This window comes from Danio aesculapii, chromosome 6, assembly GCF_903798145.1.
Source record: "Danio aesculapii chromosome 6, fDanAes4.1, whole genome shotgun sequence".
NCBI lineage: Eukaryota > Metazoa > Chordata > Actinopteri > Cypriniformes > Danionidae > Danio > Danio aesculapii.
The window spans coordinates 60,112,609-60,135,577 of NC_079440.1; the positions used below are offsets into that span (position 1 = coordinate 60,112,609).

The 22,969-nt window shown below is 38.4% G+C and overlaps 1 protein-coding gene across 3 annotated transcripts in view; it reads right to left on the minus strand.

The window, feature by feature from the left end:
- itcha (itchy E3 ubiquitin protein ligase a) overlaps positions 1–22,969 on the minus strand; it is a 51,072-nt gene that overhangs the window by 22,317 nt on the left and 5,786 nt on the right. The window contains exons 2-10 of one of the 3 annotated variants that reach the window (XM_056460635.1): positions 17,553–17,610; positions 15,495–15,636; positions 13,782–13,906; positions 10,702–10,833; positions 9,571–9,619; positions 7,678–7,850; positions 5,887–6,076; positions 3,334–3,429; positions 2,350–2,467 (exon numbers count right to left, since the gene is read on the minus strand). In XM_056460635.1, the coding sequence (XP_056316610.1) occupies positions 2,350–2,467; positions 3,334–3,429; positions 5,887–6,076; positions 7,678–7,850; positions 9,571–9,619; positions 10,702–10,833; positions 13,782–13,906; positions 15,495–15,636; positions 17,553–17,577 (1,050 nt within the window). In that variant the 5' untranslated portion in view covers positions 17,578–17,610. Of the gene's footprint in view, positions 1–2,349; positions 2,525–3,333; positions 3,430–5,886; positions 6,077–7,677; positions 7,851–9,570; positions 9,620–10,701; positions 10,834–13,781; positions 13,907–15,494; positions 15,637–17,552; positions 17,611–22,969 lie in introns of those variants that run through there. The other 2 variants (XM_056460634.1, XM_056460636.1) reach the window with 2 other exon arrangements.

Consider the following 22,969-nt stretch of genomic DNA (forward strand, 5'->3'; position numbering starts at 1 on the left):
CTAACAGTAGAGGGTGCTTTAGGGTAAATTTTATCAGGAGATGTGATCTAGGCTAGTTTTCTAACACTAGAGGGAGCTCTAGGGTAAATTTTATCAGGAGACGTGATCTAGGCTAGTTTCTAACAGCAGACTGCTCTCTAAGCTAATTTTAAATAGCAGATGCAATTTAGGTTAGTTTCTAACCGCATATGGCGCTCTAGGTTAAATTTCATCAGCAGACACGATCTAGGCTAGTTTTTAACAGCAGATGGCACTCTAGGCTAGTTTTTAACAGCAGATGGTGCTCTAGGCTAGTTTTTGACAGCAGATGGCGCTCTAGGCTAGTTTTTGACAGCAGACGGCGCTCTGAGCTAGTTTTGACAGCAGACGGCGCTCTGAGCTAGTTTTTGACAGCAGACGGCGCTCTAGGCTAGTTTTTGACAGCAGACGGCGCTCTAGGCTAGTTTTTGACAGCAGACGGCGCTCTGAGCTAGTTTTAACAGCAGATGGCACTCTAGGCTAATTTTTGACAGCAGACGGCGCTCTAGGCTAGTTTTTGACAGCAGACGGCGCTCTGAGCTAGTTTTAACAGCAGATGGCACTCTAGGCTAGTTTTTGACAGTAGACGGCGCTCTAGGCTAGTTTTTGACAGCAGACAGCGCTCTAGGCTAGTTTTTTGACAGCAGACGGCGCTCTAGGCTAGTTTTTGACAGCAGACGGCGCTCTAGGCTAGTTTTAACAGCAGATGGCACTCTAGGCTAGTTTTTGACAGCAGATGGCGCTCTAGGCTAGTTTTTGACAGCAGACGGTGCTCTAGGCTCGTTTTTGACAGCCGATGGCACTTTAGGCTAGTTTTTGACAGCTGATGGCACTCTAGGCTAGTTTATGACAGCAGATGGTGCTCTAGGCTAGTTTTTGACAGCAGATGGTGCTTTAGGCTAGTTTTTGAAATCAGATGGCGCTACGTCAGATGGCACTCTAGGCTAGTTTTTGACAGCAGATGGTGCTTTAGGCTAGTTTTTGACAGCAGATGGTGCTCTAGGCTAGTTTTTGAAATCAGATGGCGCTACATCAGATGGCACTTTAGGCTAGTTTTTGACAGCAGATGGCGCTACATCAGATGGCGCTCTAGGCTAGTTTTTGACAGCAGATGGTGCTCTAGGCTAGTTTTTGAAATCAGATGGCGCTACATCAGATGGCACTTTAGGCTAGTTTTTGACAGCAGATGGTGCTCTAGGCTAGTTTTTGACAGCAGATGGTGCTCTAGGCTAGTTTTTGAAATCAGATGGCGCTACATCAGATGGCACTTTAGGCTAGTTTTTGAAATCAGATGGCGCTACATCAGATGGCATTTTAGGCTAGTTTTTGACAGCAGATGGCGCTACATCAGATGGCGCTCTAGGCTAGTTTTTGACAGCAGATGGCGCTACATCAGATGGTGCTCTAGGCTAGTTTTTGACAGCAGATGGCACTTAAAGTTAGTTTTTAACAGCCAATGGTGCTCTAGGCTAAATTTCATCAGAAGACGCGATCTAGGCTAGTTTTTTAACAGCAGAGGGAGCTCTAGGCTAAATTTCATCAGAAGACGTGATCTAGACTAGTTTCAAACAGCAGACAGCACTCTTAGCTAATTTTTAATAGCAGACGCAATCTAGGCTAGTTTCTAACAGCAGGCGGCGCTCTAGGCTAAATTTCATCAGCAGACGCGATCTAGGCTAGTTTTTAACAACAGACGCCGCTCTAGGTTAGTTTTTAACAGCAGATGGCGGTCTAGGCTAGTCTTTAATCAGCCAATGGTGCTCTAGGCTACTTTTTAACAGCAGATAACACTCTAGGCTGGTTTTTGACAGCAGACATTTCTCTAGGCTACTTTTTTTTAAACAGCAGATGGTGCTCTAGGCTAGTTTTTAATAGCAGACAATTCTCTTGGCTAGTTTTTAACAGCAGACGGCGCTCTAGGCTAGTTTTTAACAACAGACGCCACTCTAGGCTAATTTTAAACAGCAGATAAAGCTCTATGCTGGTTTTTAACTATACACCATACAATGCTCACAATAAAGAGAGCTTGTACTTTGCCTGAAAACTGGCTTTGATGTCACATGATTAATATAAACACAGCTTCCTACGAACAGTCTTGTAATTTGCTTAAACCTTTCCTAACTTCAAAAATGATTATTTTAGCTTCAAGTGGTATTTGTAAGGAATTGGATGCAAGCAGAGTTCGGCTGTTTGTAAAGCATACAGCGCCATTTGTTGGTAAAAACTAAGTACAGAATTAATTCAACAGAGAATAGCAATGCACCTCAGGACTGATTTCTCGAACAATTTTTTTTCCGCCACAGCTGTAATATCTGTTGCACATGGACTCACGCCATAGATGAACCTCTGGTTGAAGCGCTGCATGGCTCCCTGAAGTTGACTGCGCTGGTTCTGCCATTCCTCATAGTTGCGCACCGACTCTAGCGTAGGTCTCTGCCATGTGGTGGTTCTGTTTATATGATCCACATAATACACACGGCCCATTGGGTCTAAACGACGCTCCCAACTACAGCATAAACACACAGCATTCTCTAAATAACATTGTAATGATGGATGTCTAAAAAATACATAAAAGTCAACAAAAATAAACAAAATAAAGACTTAAATTTAGCTTAAATGCTGCTTTGGGAGTGTGTGATATTTACCGCCAGCTACATTTATATGGTAATTTTTGTTTTAACAATGTGTGAATTTTTAAAGTACATTTATGCAAGCAGGGTTGCCCAAAGTGCTGTATAAACAAACAAACAAATAAATAAATAAATAAATAAATAAACAAATAAATAAATAAACAAACAGACTAAGTACAAATACAAATTAAACTCCACAAAATACTTACATTATTTACAATATTTGCAAGATATGCAGTTCAATAATTCGACAAGCAAGAGTGCTGTTTTCCAGAATATCAGCATATGAGTGCAAATATAATGTCGCTTTTAAGTTTCATTATCAAAAATAGCTCTGCACAAAGGCATTTGTGTGTCTTAATCAACACTGTATTGTTTAGTTCCTGAATAAATCGGTTTTAGAACAAATCATATTAAATGATTATATGATTACATGATTATAAATATCCTCCAAATAATACCAAGATTTCATTATTTGTAGTCATCGCACATCTTTTTGCTGTCTTTAATTCCTCACTGCTCAGATGCTCTTTACAATGTTATTATATGAGAGCTTGGGCCTTGCATAAAAGCAACTCTTCAGTCTCTATATTAGTGTATTAATAAGCACATATTATAATGTTTAGTATGCAAAATACAATTCTGATGAATCTGTTCAAAGTAATCTCTGAAGATCACTGGTTACCCTGGTGGCAGTGGTTCAGGTCTTTCCCATGTGGTTCTTTTCTCGATGTGATCCACATAGTAAACACGTCCATTCTGATCCACTCTCTGCTCCCAGCTATGAGAAAACACAAAGAAGAAATATATTACCCAACATATCAGGCTAAATCCAGTGTTGGGTGTAACTTGTTACTTTAATTCACTTTTCCACTGAGCGGTTACATTTAAATTGTAGTTGGTTTAATTACTGTTACTTATAATATACTTGTCTTAAATACTGTAAATAAATTCAACAGTTCTGTATAAATCAATTCAGAGCAGAAGGCCTGTCACAATATCTTTATTTTTTATTGTATGATATATTGCACCAAAATATATTGCGTTAATCAATATTATTGTCATTTGAAGGCCATTTTATCCCACTCATTATATAATGCCAGAATGACAATATATCATCACAATATATCATGCACGTACACTCAACACATCATTTATTCTTAAGAATATATGTAATTTAATTATAGTAATTTTAACAGTTTAATAATCAGGCAATGGAATCAGAATGAGAAAACGCATATCTTAAATAAATAATAATAATTGTTAATAAAAAGAGCAAAACAGAGGCTGCGATATCTGCTACCAGATCCATTTTAAGCTGTCAGACACCCACATGAAAATATACTATAGTAATTTATAATAAATACTACAGTGTTTTTGACCTTACTAACACCTCCAATAGAGATTTTGCACAATCAGCTAAAATGTTGCTAGAATTGTTTTTTTTTTTTGTATGGGCGATATATATCGCATCACCAAAAATGATTCATGTGTTGTTCAATGTCTATATATTGATTAGTGAAAGGCCTACATAGGAGTAATATATGATTTGCTGAATACTTCTATTTTACTAAATAACATTTATCTTTAAATCAATACATTTGCATATGCTAAATTAGTAATAAAAAATTAGACAGAACGTACAAATTCAGAGAATTTTATTCTGTTATTCGGATATGTTGCATGTTAACTCGGTTTTCAAAATAAAGCAGGTTCTATTTCTATTCAACAGCACATGCTTCATAAACCATTTCATTTTTTGATGACATTTATGACAGTACATATGGAAATATGGTTTCTATCATTTTAAACGTTTTCGTTTGATACATTGAAACATTTATTTATTATTCAACATATTGACTCACCGGCCACTTTATTAGGTACACCTTACTAGTACCGGGTTGGACCCCGTTTGGCCTTCAGAACTGGTATTCAACAAGGTACTGGAAATATTCCTCAGAGATTTTGCTCCATATTGACATGATAGCATCATGCAGATTTGTCGGCTGCACATCCATGATGCCAATCTCCCGTTCCACCACATCCCAAAGGTGCTCTATTGGATTGAGCTCTGGTGACTGTGGAGGCCATTTGAGTACAGTGAACTCATTGTCATGTTCAAGACACCAGTCTGAGATGATTCACGCTTTATGACATGGTGCGTTATCCTGCTGGAAGTAGCCATCAGAAGATGGGTACACTGTGGTCATAAAGGGATGGACATGGTCAGCAATACTCAGGTAGGCTGTGGCGTTGATATGATGCTCAACTGGTACTAATGGGCGCAAAAAGTGTGCCAAGAAAATATCCCCCAAAATATCTTGTGTGTTTAGAGATGCTCTACTGCGGTTGTAACGAGTGGTTTTTTGAGTTACTGTTGCCTTTCTATCAACTGGAACCATTCTCTTCTGACCTGTGCCCACAGAACTGCCGCTCACTGGATATTTCCTCTTTTTCTGACCATTCTCTGTAAACCCTAGAGATGGTTGTGCGTGAAAATCCCAGTAGATCAGCAGTTTCTGAAATACTTAGACCAGCAGCCCGTCTGGCACCAACAACCATGGCACATTCAAAGTCACTTAAATCCCCTTTCTTCCTCATTCTGATGCGCAGTTTGAACTGCAGCAGATCGTCTTGACCATGTCTATATGCCTAAATGCGTTGAGTTGCTGCCATGTGATTGGCTGATTAAAAGTTTGCGTTAATGAGCAGTTGGACAGGTGTACCTAATAAAGTGGCCGGTGAGTGTATATTCAAATATTGCTTAAAATGTAAGCGTTATTACTTTAACAAAGTAAACTTAATTTTACAAATCAAATGCAGTTTGACTCCAATTTAAAGAATTACAAGTTTAATTTCTATGCGTTCAGATTTATGTGGATTTATAGCATTTAGCCAACTAATTAAGTTACTTTTCAGTACCTATTAAGTTAAAGTTACTTTTCAGAGTCATTATAAAAGTAATTGAAATACAATTTTATTGATGTAATTACTAATTAGTATTTAATTAATATTTTAAAGTAACTTAATACTAAGTCTATCAGCTAACAGCTAAATCCCTGCTTATACAGTCTATTGCTATTTTCTTTCTGACATGCAGCAGGAGTTATTAGATGCTCTTTAAGGAATCTGTCAACTGAGTGCTAAATATAACAACTAAATTAGAAAGCAACTGATGAAGAAGAAAACACGCTGCATTTGATAGGCGCTTGTTTTAGACTGTATTTGTCTGATGTACCCCGGAGGAAGAGGGCCGTCGGTGATGGCTGGAGCTCTGGGTGGTGTTGGACTGGCTCTGGGTGCCTGATTTGAGCCAGAACCCGAGCTTGACCCTTGACTCTCAGTTTCTCCGTTCGCACACACTCGTGGAGACATCTCTGGACTGGGAGCGCTGCTGCCGTGAGTGGGAGTTGAGCCAGTAGAGGATGCTAAAAATACAACAATAAAGTAATTAGACAACTTAGCCTGCACTAAAGTCATTTTGCCAAACGATGATGATGATGATGATGTATAAAAGCAACAAAACAAACAACCCTAAAACCCAACAGGACCCGCCCCTTTTTGATAGCTCCACTATAGTTTATTGAAACGCCCCCAACTGCTGATTGGCTGTAAGATTTTTTTTAGGTTAATAAAGGGAAATCATTGAGCTTTTCCTCATATCTTGCATTTTATTCATTCATTCATTCATTTTCTTTTCGGCTTAGTCCCTTTATTAATCTGGGGTTGCCACAGCGGAGTGAACCGCCAACTTATCCAGCATATGTTTTACGCAGCGGATGCCCTTCCAGCCACAACCCATCACTGGGAAACCCATACACACTTATTCGCACACACACATACACTATGGACAATTTAGCTTACCCAATTCACGTGTACCGCATGTCTTTGGACTGTGGGGGAAACCGGAGCACCCGGAGGAAACCCACGCAAACGCAGGGAGAACATGCAAACTCTCTTGCATTTTATTAGGTTATTAATCAAAACATACTAAATAATTACATACTTTTTTCAAAACACAATTCTGATGAAGGCAATCCCTGAAGATCACCCTGTTGTTGATATCTAAAAGCAACACACGCACACACACGCAACACCACAGGACCCGTCCCTTTTTGATACCTCTACTATGATGCATCAAAGTTTACTACGATTACAACTGGACACGCCCCTTACTGCTGATTGGCTGCAAGTTTTGTTACTCATTTCAACCCGGTGGTCAAAAGCATTTTTCAAATATGGCTTAGCACAGTGTTTCTCAACCACGTTCCTGGAGGACCACCAGCACTGCATGTTTTGGATGTCTCCTTTGTCTGTCACACCCATTACAGGTTTCTGCTAATGATCTGAATCAGGTGTGTTTGGTTAAGGAGATATGGAATATGCGCAGAGCCGGTGGTCCTCCAGGAACGTGGTTGAGAAACGCTGGCTTAGCAGACCTTTAAAAGATGAGTTCACTTCCAGAATAAAACCTCCTAATGATTTGCACACTTCTTGTCATCCTAGATTAAGGGTTAAATTAAGGTTTTTGATAAAACAGTCTAGGATTTTTCTCTATATAGTGGACTTCAATGGAGCTCAGTGGTTTGAACTTCCAAAATACAGTTTCAGTTTCCCAGAGATGGGTTGTAGCTGGAAGGGGATAAGTTGGCGGTTCATTCTGCTGTGGCGACCCCGGATTAATAAAGGGACTAAGCCGAAAAGAAAATGAATGAATTAAATAGTTTCAATGCAGCTACAAGCGCCGCTAAATGATCCCAGTCCAAAAATGAGTAACTTACCAAGAGAATCGATCTGTTGTTTTCTTTTAAAAAAAAAAAGGTTTACACACTTTTGCACAAGCTCTGTGATATGCACGTACGTGACTTTATGTATTAAGTAATCATATTGAAAGGGAACTACCAACAGTTTATAATAAACCAACAATTCTCTTCAACTAAAGAAAAACGAAACTTAACATATTGAGAAGGGTGTGAATAAATGATCAAGCTATCTGATCCTATTTAAACTGCTCTAAAACATCGTCTACCTGTGGAGGAAGTATGTTTATGTGGTGAGGCAGGCGGTGGTCTCTGGGGTCGAAGGGGACGCGGTGCTCTCAGAGCCCCAGTGGATGGAGATGCAGAGACGGAGCTTCCCACTGCATGACCATTGGGCAATGGCGCATCATCAGTGATGTCACTGGATGGAGAAGAGTCTCGACTGCAACAACAACACAACGAACAAAATTCAGCTGCCGCAAACACCATAAACAATGAGGTCTCCTTAATTATCACTGATATTTAAGCATTTAATAATTTGTGTGAATATTAGTCAAACAGAATTTTGTGTTTGCTCACAGTTCATTATCAATTAACAATGTTAATATTCATTCATTTTCTTTTCGGCTTAGTCCCTTTATTAATCTGGGGTCGCCACAGCGGAATGAACCGCCAACTTATCCAGCACATGTTTTATGCAGCGGATGTCCTACCAGCTGCAACCCATCACTGGAAAACATCCATACACACTCAATCACACTCATACACTACGGACAATTTAGCCTACCCAATTCACCTGTACCGTATGTCTTTGGACTCTGGGGGAAACCAGAGCACCCGGAGGAAACCTACGCGAACGCAAGGAGAACATGCAAACTCCACACAGAAACGCCAACTGACCCAGCCGAGGCTCGAACCAGCGACCTTCTTGTTGTGAGGGGACAGCACTACCTACTGTATATAAATATATATAATATATCATTTATATATATAAGAGTTATTTTTAAAAATGTTTAACAGCGTGTGAAGTGTTGATTTAAAAGTAATTACAAATTTTTACACAAGAGCTACTTAGCACCAATAGATGTCAAGCATAATATAAAAGAAATAAATACATCTAAAAATACATATTTTAACATTTAAAACACTGAAACCAAAACCAAAAGAGTGCAAACACCAAATAAGCAACTACTTTTTTGCATCAATAAATAATGCAGAATCATCTATATAATGTGCACAGTAGGCTTGGGTGGTAATATGGTAATATGGTATACCGCGAGATCTAAAAATAGCAACGGTGTCCGTTTCAATACCGTTATACCGTCATAAAAACAATGCACTTATATAGGAGACAAGTATTAAATATTATTTATTTAATGCCTAAAAATGTGTATGCGTGATTGTCATCATGGGACAGTGTGGAAGAGAGAGAGAGAGGTGAGGTAAGATGGCGAGTTGCGCACCAAGTGACCTGGTCTCCAAAAAGTACACAACCTCTGCAGTTTGGCAGTATTTCAGGTTTCGACCGAACGAGAAGGGAGACGTGGTAAATACGAACTAGAGGTCTGCATTCCTGCTGCTGTACTGCGGGAGCCGTGGGACCCGACCAGATTTCTTGCAGTGCGGGAATAAATTTCCGAATAAAGCGACGGAGCGGTCGGTAATTCTGGTGTAATTTGACCGGAATTCCATGTGGATGCTGTTTATGTGTGTGTGTGTGTGTGTGTGTGAATGAGAGAGAGAGGGAGAGAGAGAGAGAGAGAGAGAGAGAGAGAGAGAGAGAGCTGTGTGTCGCTTGGAGCTGTAGATCTCTAATACGAACTAGACAAACAGGTGACCGCGGACCTAAGGTCAGGTATACGGTATTGAGTTTCTGAATGGTTTAGGCACAAGCTAACAGTTTGGTGACGCTGTCTGGGCCTTACATCATAATTTATTTTATTATGCACGGTAATACCGGATACCAAGGTAAAATAGGGAGGTTTGACGGTATCAAATATTGGATACCACCCAAGCCTAGTGCACAGAGTGAAGTGGTCAATAAATGTGCCTGAAAAACTAATTTCACCAAGAAACTCAATAGGAGAAAGACTCGTATTGCAAATAATATGATGGTATTTCTTTAAAATAGGCAAAAGAGAGTGGAATAATGTTTATTTTACCTTCTTACAGCATCCCCGTTCAGTCTGGATCCTCCATTAACAACAGCATCTGTGATTAAATGACAAAAATTGATCAAATTGATGTAGTGTGGTGTATTTATATTCTAAACGGCATAATAATGTAAATCTATAAACATGCTGAATGAGTTTGGTTGAGATAAATCTTACAATAACCTTTTAATCAGGGTTTCTACAGGTTTCATCATGGCAAGACTTTTTAAGACCTATTTAAAACCATTATGAATGAAATTTCAGACTTATGCATGGCTAAACTGTAAGGATTTTTACCTGTCCTATTAAAAACATTCAAATTACCGGAATAAAACTAAAATAATGTGTTTAAACATGTAAACCATACAAACACTTTTCTTTTCTTTGACAATCTTTGAAAACAATAATAAACTAAATGTACAACAGTCTGTCCAGATCAGTGTCCTCAACACATAAGGTCTAAAACAGGCATGGGCAAACTCGATCCTGGAGGGCCAGTGTCCCTGCATAGTTTTGCACCAACCCTAATCAAACACACCTGCTTGTAGCTTTCTAGTGATCTTGAAGACACTAATTAGGGTGTTCAGGTGTGTTTGATTAGTGTTGGAGCAAAACTCTGCAGGGACACCGGCCCTCGAGGATCGAGTTTGCCCATGCCTGGTCTAGAAATACATGAAGAACTTGCAAATGTTATTGTGAGGAAACATATTGTTAAATAGAGTTGTGTTAAAAGTTTTAATGAGATGTATTGTTAGTGACTGTATACAGATGTTATCCTTTACATGGACATTGAAAAATTAAGAGGCCTTTAAAATGATTTAAGTCAAAATTTTAGTGACTTTAAGACCCCGTGAACACCCTGTTTAATTTAAGGCGATATAGTTACACATGTTCCATGCACACAGTATAGTAATTGCAATAAATTATGCATAATTACGTGTAAGTAACCCTAAACCTAACCCACATTCTAACCCCAATCATATAGTAAGTACATCTAACTAATTAATACTTATTAACTATTACTCAGTAGTTAAATAAAGAATTACACTGCAAGTACATTACCATAAAATAAGGTAAACAGACATACAGTAAAACCTCTAGAATTTGTGCTTTGTTTAATATTCTTCATTAAGTTCTCACTGTGCTTTTGTTCCTCTGTAGCGAAAGTCTCGGCATCCACCTGAAGTCCATCCAGACACACAGACAGATCTCCAACCTGCTCCGAGCGCCCTCTGTCTGAGCTCAACTGCAGCGTCTGCACCACCTCACAGACTGAGACAAACACACACACACTCAACGCTGTGGGCAGAGTATTACACAAATAAACTTAACAGCCCTGAATTCAGCATCAGCACTTTTTGACCATGTGTTTTCTGGTGCATATTGAAGATATAAAGAATATTACAGGTTATCTGCAGGTTATATTTAAGACATTTTAATTCCACACAGAATGAAACTTAAGACCAACTTTATTAACCCAGGCTCATTCTGAAGGCGTACCCCTGTATAAATTTCTGGAAAGCGCCAAATAAGTCCCAGGAGGTACGTTTTTTTGCAGGTTTTGTTTTTGCAAATCCACCAGAGGCCGCTGTGTATGCTTTTTGAGATCTCAAATTTCTCTCACAAGTGCCATTCATGCCTGCTGTTCTCACGTAAATCCACTAGAGGGCGCTGTCAACTGACTTACTGACTGACCAATTGACTCACCCACCCTCCTCCTTCCCTAAAACCAACCGATAGTGTCTTTAAAAGCACCGATTGACCCACCCATCCACTTCCCTAAACCCAACCCAGAATGTTTTGAAAAGCTATCCAGAAAAAGAAAAGCCGTCGCCTAATTTTTTTTACCACGTTTTCAGAATTTACCACATTCTTACTCTGTTATTTACTTGCTTATTTTATTTTTTGGCTTTTATTTTTGTCTTGCCTGCTTTCTGAAACAGTTCCAGACTTGTACCCTGTCATCATGAGCAGCTCATTTCTGCGTCTCAATTCTGCTGACGTACTCGGCGATCCACTGGACAAACTGGTAACAGCGGAAAAGCCGTTCATATGGAGGTAATTGGTCAGCTGGCAGCAAAAAAGGAACAGTGTCATACCGCCCAGTAGCGTTCATTTTAAAGATGAAATGATACCATACGTGCCACTGGTTCCATAATTCGCGCTCTCCAGAAATGTATATAGGGCTACGTTTTCAGAATGAGACTATGTTGAATTCTATAGTCAAGCTGGTCATGAGAAAAATCAGCGGATTTCGGTCCTTGGCTGGTCAATCAGTGCTTCTGTAGTTCTTTATTTAATAATATACCAGGCTGATGCAGATGTTACAAGCTATTATAACATGAACTCTCTCAACACAAGCGAAATCTCATCTATTACATAAACATAGTCCCAGTGAGCGTGTATTTTATTGGGTTCCGCCAAAGACTATCAATGGACTTTGGTTCTGCCTATGTTGTTTTGCTTGATGATAGATCAAGAGCTTTAAATAGATTTTAAAACGAAAACAAAATCTTCTTTGTGGGCGTGATTCAATTGCATTTTAAGACCACTGAAATGTGGATTTAAGACATTTTAAGACTAATTAAGGCCTTATTTTTATACTATGCTATTTAAGACTTTTTTCAGGATCTGTGGACATCCTGTATTATTTAAAATTATTATTAAAATGCTTTGTGAAAGAGAAATAAATCAACATTCATTCTGAAAACGCAGCCCTAAATACATTTCTGGAGATCGCAAATTATATAGCCAGAAGTACATATGGCTGCATTACATCTTTGAAACGAATGCTACAGGGCGGTATGACGCCATTCCTTTTCACTTTTACCAGCTGATCGCTTACCTCTGTGTGGACAGCTTTCCCACTGTTACCAGTTTGACTAGTAGTTCGCCATGTACGTCAGCAGACTTGAGATGTAGAAAGGAGTTGACCACGAAGATGGGGTCCGATTCTGTCGAAGAACTGTTCCAGAAAGGGGGTAAGACAGAAGCCAAAAGCCAAAAAAAAATAAATAAATAAACAAGTAAATAGCAGAGATGCAAAGAGGAGTTGACCACGATTATGGGGTCCGATTCTGGTGCAGAACTGTTCCAGAAAGGGGGTAAGACAACAGCCAAGAGCCAAAAAAATAAATAAATAAACAAGTAAATAGCAGGGTGAGAATGTGGTAAAATCTGAAATTTTGGTAAAAATCAGGCGAGGGCTTTTCTTTTTCTGGACTGCTTTTACAACTGTGGGTTGGGTTTAGTGAAGTCAGTGAGCGCTGGTCAATCGGTGCTTTTGAAAACACTATCGGTTGGGTTTAGTGAAGGAGGAGGGTGGGTCAGTTGATCAGTCAGTCGACAGCAGCCTCTGGTGGATTTATGTGAGAACTGCAAAAAAACATACCTCCTGGGACGTTTCTGGCACTCTCCAGAAATGTATATCAGGGTAAGTCTTCAGAATAAACCTGGGTTGAAATAAATGGGTATTCCATCCCACCTGTTTTATTCTGTTTAAGGCAAAAATATATTTATTTATATAAGATTTTTGGAACCCAGTAACCATTATCTTCTACTGCCAACATTTTAAGCTCACCAACATTCTTCTAAAGTTCTTCTTTTGTGTTTAACAGAATTTTTTTATACTCGTAATGTACATTTTTAATTTTGGGTGAATTGTATCTTGACTGAAATGCCTGAAATAAATATTTAGTAAAAAAGTACTGACTGATAAGAATGTATTACTAATCCAACATCATTACAGCATGTTTTACCTCAAGCGAAATATCAAGCTGATTAAATAAAGTTAATCAAGCTCATATTGACAGAGGATGACCTGAAAAGCTAAATTGGCTCCACTAATCAAACAAGCTCACGGTGACACTTGATAATGTCACAGGAAAAGGAAAGTGTAAGCTGGTTCTGGGTTACTTAAAGCTTTCTGATTTCACTCATTCAATCTGCACTGCTGAAATTCACATCACATGACTCCCACATGACTAAAATCTCTGAAAAGACCCTTTGTTTGATATGATGAGTCAGTTCACCTGCCTTTCTATGTTACTAAGAGGCAATAAATCAGACTCGAGCACACACACACACACACACACGCACGCACACACACACGCACACGCACACGCACACGCACACGCACACGCACACGCACACACACACACACACACACACACCAGACTCTGAAGGTTAGATTTGCAGATGTGGAGAATGTGGAAACTCACTTTTCATATTGTTGGCTTTTAAGGTCTCGCTGACCTCCAGACTGGCCACGCCAAGCAAAATGTCCGCTTTTAGTGTCTGGTGGCTCCAAACACGGAAAATTAGCTTGCTGAAAGGAGTGACGATCCTATAGGAATAAGACCAACAGAGCAGTGCTGTTATTATTATACACCAACACTAAAACTATTGCAAACTTAAAGGGACAGTTCACCCAAAAATGATCAGTTTCTCATCCGTTACTAAAAGAGGATATTTTGAAGAATGCTAGAAACGGGTAACCATCGACTTCCATATTATTCATAAGAATGAAATTCATAAAAGTTTGGAATCGCTTGAGGGTGAAAAATACTGCGTAAATGTTCATTTTTGGGTGAACTAGCATTTAAAACTTTAAATGTATTATTTTATTCAACTGTAGTAATGTCGAGTTAAATTGTATTAAACTTGAATTTTTCTAAAATCTGAAATGTTGCCTTGTCAACAACCTGACCTGCGAGCAAAATATCAGCTAAAATAAATAGTTTATTTGTGTTTAATCTTATGCCAGATTCTATGACTATTTTCATGGTGAGAATATTTACGGTATAATCACTCATTCATTTTCCTTCGACTTAGTCCCTTCATTTATCAGGGTTCACCACAGCGGAATGAACCGCCAACTATTTCGGTATGTTTTACTGACCCAGCCGGGACTCGAACCAGTGGCCTTCTTGCTATGAGGAGACAGTGCTAACCACTGAGCCACCATGCCACCTATTATGGATTAATAATTACAATTATACTAATTGTACAATTTAAATGAAGTTTTTGTCATTTATTTAGCTTAAATAAAATAAATGCAACCAAATAAACTTGTGCTAAACAGAAATGTTAGAAAAACAAAACACAAAATAACTGCAAAATACAAAAACAACAGAACTAATAAAAATTATGAAACTTGAAAACATCAATTAAAAATAAATAAATAAATAATAAATAAATAATAATAATAAATAAATAAATAATAATAAATAAATAATAATAATAATACAGATATAAAAAACCTGACACTGCAATAAAGCCACTGTTCACTCTTTACACCTAAGAATGCAGTTATCAGATTACCAAATGTTTATTAGTCTAGACAGAGAGAGATGTCCGAACAATATTATCAGAAGCATTATTGAGCACACCCCAATTAGAAAATTTATATTTTGATCTATTTCTAACTGAATATAGGGAATATACTTTGCTGCATGTGAACAAAACAGATTTATTAAACAGATATATTCATTAACATAATATTTTAGTTACCGAACATATTTAGAAATAGAAAGATTATATATTTAAATTCAAATAAAATACTGCAAAAAAACGACAATTAATTTTAAATATTTTTATGATTCTCTTGATTTTTCCTCTTTTTAAAATATTTAATATTTTCCCTAACATATACATTTGGGTGTACTACTTATTTTGTTAGATAAGCTCCAGATTTGGCTTCATTGCTGACTAATCTAATGTATATGCACAAATAAAATACTGTATAGCATCTTATGGAAATATTCATTTAAAAGAGCATATATGCTGAGCAATGTATATTGCTAAATATATAGCAGAAATACAAAATATCACAAAGTCAGATTTTCCCAATATCATGCAGCCTTAATATAAAGATAAGAAGTAATGCTTCTGGATACACTCTGCGGCTGATTCAGTATATTTATGACTCTTACACAGTGAGAGACTGTTTCCATTTGGGACTATGAGTGTTGGTGCATTTCTCCGTCTTCTTCGACTGTCCGTCCACAAACACCTCCACATAAGGACTGGGCCCAAACCAGTTCTTCTTATTCTCCCGCAGCTTAGCGGACAGAACTAAGAAAACATGACAAACACAAGCAATTAAACACAACTCAATTAAAAGAGCTCATTAGATGAGATTTGCAGTGGCGGGCCCCAAACTTTGGAACAGTCTGCCTTTACATGTTAGAAAGGCCTAGACACTTTTACATTTATATTTAGGCATTTAGCAGGTGCTTTAAATTCACTTCTAGCTTAACTCTGCCGTTTAACACAGTGTAAGACACTTATTTTATTTTACTCATTTTACATATTTTATTCCACCATATTATATTTCATAATGTTTTATTATTATTTTGATTTTATTGAACTCATATACAGCAGTTTGGTGAACACTTGGGGCCTCATGTATCAACGCTGCATACGCACAAAAACTATTTCAGGCTCACGTTTGGATTTACTAACCATGAAATTAACGTGAGAATGTGTGCTGGTCCGCGCCAACTTCATGTCTGGCATACATGTATTTCTGATGAGGCTTCAAGGTGGCAGGGTGCGCGATGGGTGGCTTATTGGTGAGTGATGTATTTAAAGATATTATTCCAGCTAAATTTTATTTTATTGAGCGTAATTATTTACCTGCATATCAGGAGACCGTGGTTATCCATTAAAGACGTGGCTGTTAACCCCCCTCAACAACCCACAAACTGACCAAGAGCGCAGATCTAATAATGCCCACTCTGGCACTCGGTCAGTTGTAGAGCGGGCGATTGGGCAGCTGAAATGCTGGTGGTGCTGCCGTGATAAGATCGGAGGGGTGCTGCTATACCGCCCTAATAAAGTGTTCCTCTAATACATCTGTGTCTCCCACAGACACGAATACTACTCCAGACAGTAAAGTATCGCCCACAATTGAGGCAATTCTCTCCTCAAAGGGTGTTAGTTCAGCATCCCGTGTTCCACCGCCTCTTCGGTCCACACTTTGACGGTGCGCCGCTGTTCTCCTCTTAACCTGCACCTTTACATGGGACCATTTCTTTTTTAATTCGCTCACAGTGCGATGTTCAGACCCCACTGCATTAACCGCATCAGCTAAACTCTCACGCTCTATTTTTTTTCTTTTGTTATTAATTCCGGAGGACAAACTTGCAAATAACTCTGTGTCTCTGGTCTACCTCTGATAGGAGCACCTCCAATTCACATTCTGTGAAGTTTCTCTTCTTGCTTGCTTTTGCCATTGCTTTTTTGTTTGGTTTTGCCAAAGTGGAGTCATTACCATATTTATTAGGGGGAGGAGGCAGGGAGGGGTTTTGCGCTCGTGCACGTGCACTCAATTTAACGTTTATTCGAATGTACAAAGAGAATATGCGTGGGATTCATGCAGTGTTTCATACATCAGATTTTTTTCCTGCGTACACACATTTACAGCTTTGTTCGTACACAATGTTTTAGTATGAATTCTTTGTCTTTGTACATGAGGCCGCTGGTGCTTCTACAAAAGTGCTTTATAAATAAACATTGACTTTGATATGACAACTAAAACATAATTCATTCGGCTTAGTTCCTTATTTATAAGGGGTCGCCACAGCGGAATGAACTGTCAACTATTCTGGCATATGTTAGACGAAGTGGATGTCCTTCCAGCCGCAACCCAGTATTCGGAAACTCCCATAAACACTCATAATCACACACACGCTTATACACTAAGGCCAATTTAGTTCATCAATTCACCTATAGCACATGTGTTTGGACTGTAGGGGAAACCAGAGCACCCAGAGGAGCCAACATGGGGAGAACATGCAAACTCCATACAGAAATGGCAACTGGCCCAGCCAGGACTCGAACCAGTGACCTTCTTGCTGTGAGGCGACAGTGCTAACCACATCGATGCATTGCAATGTTTGCAAAAAAAAGACAGCCAGCATATGTGAGGTCATGCACTAAGAACAGAGATCATTACTTCAGGGTTTTTTTTTTTTTCTAAAACTCACCTGTTATCTGAAGTTGAGCCTTCATCTTGTGGCCATCAAAAGCATTCGCAGCTCAAATCTGAAATGAAGAGATAAGCATAATATTGTTAATTTCTATATAAAAATGTTATGCTAAGAAGTAAAGTTAAAGGCTAAATTTATTAGTTAAATTCTTTCAAATATTGTCCAAGAGATGTTTAACCGAGCAGAGATTTTCAGTTTTTTTTATATATTTTTTTAATCCTCTGTAGAAAGTCTTATTTCTTTTACCTTGAACAGAATAAAAGCAGTTTTGAGGTCAAAACAATTTAAGGTCAATTAACCACAATGACTTGCCTAATTAACTTGCTAAATTAACCTAGTTAAGCCTTTGTTAAAATGTCACTTCAAGGTAAATACTAGTACCTTACCAAAATAACTAGTAAGATATTATGTCCTGTCATCATGGCAAAGACAAATAAAATCAGTTATTAATTAGAAATTAGTTATTAAAACTATTATGTTTACAAATTTGTTTTTAAAAAAGCATATTTCAACTAAACAGCACTTGTAAGAGATATTTTTTAAAAGATTACAATTTCGCAGAAGGGTTAATATTTTTGACTTCAACTTAAAATTTAACAAAAATTAACCAGGCTAATGGCTCGTTTCCACTCGAGGAAATGTCTACAATAAAGCTGTACGGGTGGCTCACATATCATATGAGAAGCACTTCTCACAAAACAGACGCTTGATACACATAAATACTTGTGTAGAAATGTTTATTACTAACTTTTCTATGAACATGAGTTGATTATAACTGCAGATCAATGACAGTGCGAAACAGCATACTGTAACATCTGTAAATATATTAAATAACTAAATAAATGAACATATATAAACACATACAGACCCTTACAGTCTCCGATATGTTACCAACTACAGAAGAACTACATATTGCAGACATTTCGTCCATATTTAGGTTCAAAAACAACACAAATTATAGCCCACAGTCAGTGAAAACCTCTCATGTGTGTCTGTAATCTTCAGCAGCACATGTAGCCTCTATTAGACAGTAATTCCCTCATTCCCGGTTCATATTAGTCCAAAATGTGAAGATAATAAGTTAGTTATACATGGCATTTTGTTCATGTTTGCTGAATAATAATGTGCTCTTTTTTCCGGCTTCTCCTTTGTTTCTTCACGCTTCACTCTTGCGTTTGTCAGTGTCTGACAGGATCGGGTTTCAAAAGCACATCAATAATCAAGCGCAGGTTATTATCATCAGCTCAAGATGTTTGTTATTTCAGATATAATGTCAGACGCGTACGAGAGCAAAGAAGAAAGCGAAACCGCTCGCGCCTCAGACTGGCTCTTAAAAAACTACGGGGCACAGGGTAAATCTGCTCTTCTTCCTGGCTTTGTGGCTGTTCATCAAGACGACGACAAGGTTTGTTTGAGCCCAGATCGACCATGGCTCGTTATTTTATGTATATGTAATTCCGCTAAAATCTCTCGCTGTGTATTTCAAACATGGCGGTTTTTTTGTTTTCATTCTGGCTTGTTGCGTAAGCGAATGACGTATCTCTGTAAACCAATAGCGTTCAGCTGCACGTTTAGCTCCGCCTTTTGGTACCCTTTCTCGTGTTTGGTATCCTTTCAAAAGGGTGACAAAATAGTGGTACGGTACGGTTTGGTACGCTTTTTGACAGTGGAAACGGCCATAAAAGCGTACCAAACCAAACCGTACCGTACCACTCAGTGGAAACGGGCCATCACAGGTTAACAAGACACTTTACTTCAATAATATGGCACATTTACAAGCAAAAAGTATCACTTGTTTTTGGCAAACCCTTAAAAAACTCTTAAAAAACTCTTAGTTCCACAGCTTAACATATAAACATGTGTCATCTGATCATTTCTGTATTCAGTTTAGTGATGGACGCATGTCTAAGCTACTGCACGTCTTCAACTCTTCCTTCCCTGTGGTAACAGCTAATCTCACAACAGAAGTCTCTGTTAAAGATGATTAAAGTTGTTAAAGTTAAATGTTAAAGTTAAAGATGATGTAATGTCAAGGGCGGACGTTTCTCTGCACTTCCCCGTCTCTCCACGGAGAGGAAGTGCTGATAAACACACACACACACACACACACACCGACATTTACAAAAAGACCAGTGACATTCGAAAGTGAACAAAACAGACGTTAAAATCAATGATGATTGGGACTAGATGTAAATGTCAACACGAAAAGCTGATAACCAATTAACTGTTTTGATTTTTGTAATGATTTTAGCCCTGATTTTCGCTCGCTAACAAATGCACAAAATCAGGTGCAAATTAGGTACCGATAACATTAAATCCTCCTAATAAACGGGAATTGTCTCTACATGGTTGTTCACACTAAGGACATTTCTAGTTTGTGCTTTATTTTTTCCATTACCCCCTTGCAACCAGCAAATGTCCGCAGTGTACTGCACTTCTAGAGCATCTAACCAGTGAATCCAGCTCGTGTAATCTATCTAATCAAACTAAGAATTTAGCGATCACAGTTAGTGTAGTGGAATAAAAACAACACACATTAATTTCCCAAGCATTTTCAAACTGACGTACTTCTATTTTATTTTTCAATTAACTAACCTAGTTTGCATAGCTTCCATAATTTTTTTTTTTTTTTTTATGTTTTCAAGATTATTATATCAAGTCATTATATACACTCACAGGCCACTTTATTAGGTACACCTGACCTACTGCTCATTAACACAAATTTCTAATTAGCCAGTCACATGGCAGAAACTCAATGCATTTAGGCATGTAGACATGGTCAAGACGATCTGCTGCAGGTCAAAGCGAGCATCAGAAAAGAAACGATTTAAGAGACTTTAAACGTGGCATGGTTGGTGTCAGACAGGCTGGTCTGAGTATTTCAGAAACTGCTGATCTACTGGGAATTTCACGCACAACCATCTCTAGGGTTCACAGAGAATGGTCTGACAAAGAGGAAATATCCAGTGAGGGGCAGTTCTGTGGGCGCAAATGCCTTGTTGATGCCAGAGGTCAGAGGAGAATGGCCAGACTGGTTCAGCTGATAGAAAGGCAACAGTAACTCAAATAAGCACTCGTTACAACCGAGGTCTGCAGAAGAGCATCTCTGAACACACAACACGTCCAACCTTGAGGCGGATGGGCTACAGCTGCAGAAGACCACACTGTGTGCCACTCCTGTCAGCTAAGAACAGGAAACTGAGGCTACAATTCACACAGGCTCACCAAAACTGGACAATAGAAGATTGGAGAAACGTTGCCTGGTCTGATGAGTCTCCATTTCTGCTGCCACATTCGGATGGTCAAGTCAGAATTTGGCACGAACAGCATGAAGCATGGATCCATCCAGTCTTGTATCAACGGTTTAGGCTGGTGGTGGTGTAATTAGGTGAGGGACATTTTTTTGGCACACTTTGGGTCCATTAGTACCAATTGAGCATCGTGTCAATGCCACAGCCTACCTGAGTATTGTTGCTGACCATGTCCATCCCTTTATGACCAGTGTCTCCATCTTCTACATCTGGCTACTTCCAGCAGGATAACGCACCATGTCATCAAGCACCAATCATCTCAGACTAGTTTCTTGAAAATGACAATGAGTTCACTGTTCTCAAATGGCCTCCACAGCCCCCAGATCTCAATCTGGAACGGGAGATTGGCATCATGGATGTGCAGATGACAAATCTGCAGCAACTGTGTGATGCTATCATGTCAATATGAAGCAAAATCTGAGGAATATTTCCAGTACCTTGTTGAATCTACGGCATGAAGGATTGAGACAGTTCTGAAGGCAAAAGAGGGTCCAACCCGGCACTAGTAAGGTGTACCTAATAGTGACAGGAGATTGTAAAATGTTTTTAAAAGTAATCTTTGAAAAGCAGGCTTAATCTCAAGCTGAGCTTCACCAAAATGTCATCTGCAGCTTTAAATTGCATTAGCACTTTATATTTCAATGAATTCTTCTCACTGACTGTCAGTGTTTTATAATTTATTATCTGTAAAAAAAAAATCAAGTGTTCCCAATGATATTGTTATTTACATATTTATCTTTATGGCTGTGATCTGAACTCTGGTGTTGTTTTACTTTCAGAACAATTTTAAAAACGATGCCTTTACTTACTTAAAACAATATTGCCTACAATAATTTTCCACCAACAGTCAAACTATGTGTACAGCTTTTGAATGTGTACTTGTCTATCTGTGCCAACATGTGTGTAACAAGTGTTTTTCTATACATAACAGTATATTGTTTTGTTTTTGGAGTATGCCGTTGTGTTTTGCACTGTCTGTATTTTGCATTGTCTGGAGCCAGCACCTAAGCTTTTCCCTCATCATAGTACACATGCTGCTGATGATGATGTGACAATAAAAGTTATTTAATTTGATTTGTCATTACCTTTTTAGCTGCCATGCTTGATATGAATGGCCCATAACTCTCTTCACCATCATTTTCATCAAAAAAACACAACAACAACAACAACAACAACAACAACAACAACAACAACAACAACAACAACTGTATGACACTTGTTCTTCTGTGCAGCACAAATGGAAATGTTTTCTCATTCTTTGCACTACAATTAAAAGTTAATAGGTACTGCTGCTGTCAAACTCCAGTGAGAGCATAAAAGCATTGTAACATACAGTAAAGCTTGCAGAGTGCAGACTATTCAAGCCTTATACTGAAAAACTTAATAGGTAAACAATGAACAAATAACAGTTAAAAGGTTTAAACTTTGTCGTAACGCCTGGTTAATTTCTTCAGTTCCACAGCGACAGATCTGAGGGGCTTTGTTGATAAACCAATAAACTATTATTCATAGTAACACGTTTGATTTTCATCTAATGCATCATTAACTTTTCAGGTTTCATTCTGCCTGCCAGGGAATCAGGGTGACGGCTAATATCAGCAATCTGTCAGAGAGGTTAGTTAACCACATGACGAATTATAATGATTTTTAAGCACTTCATCAATTGTCTGGTAATGATTTTAACAAATCAGCACTGGAACTGTTGAATAACACTTGTTTATTGTGATTTCGATTATATTAAGACAGAACGCTACAGGCAAATCCTTTATTTTTATATACTGATCAATTTTTTTGATTAAAAAGACAACATCAAAATACTTTTAAGTGTTCACTTTATATATTTGTGTCTGTAGATTAAAGTACATTTCTTTAGGGGACGTGAATTTTTCATGCACTCAGTCGGAAACATTCCAGTTTCTAAAATAGGCATTAAACGTGCATTAAAATTTCCAATGTGTTACAATCATAGACTGTAAAATATATGGACGGAGTATCCGTGACGTCACCCATAGGTTTCTGAACACTGCAAAAGAAGCTACAAGTAGGCGTGGCCAATCGTCGCCATTTTGTTCACGCGTCATCGCACCCACGGCGGGATACCAA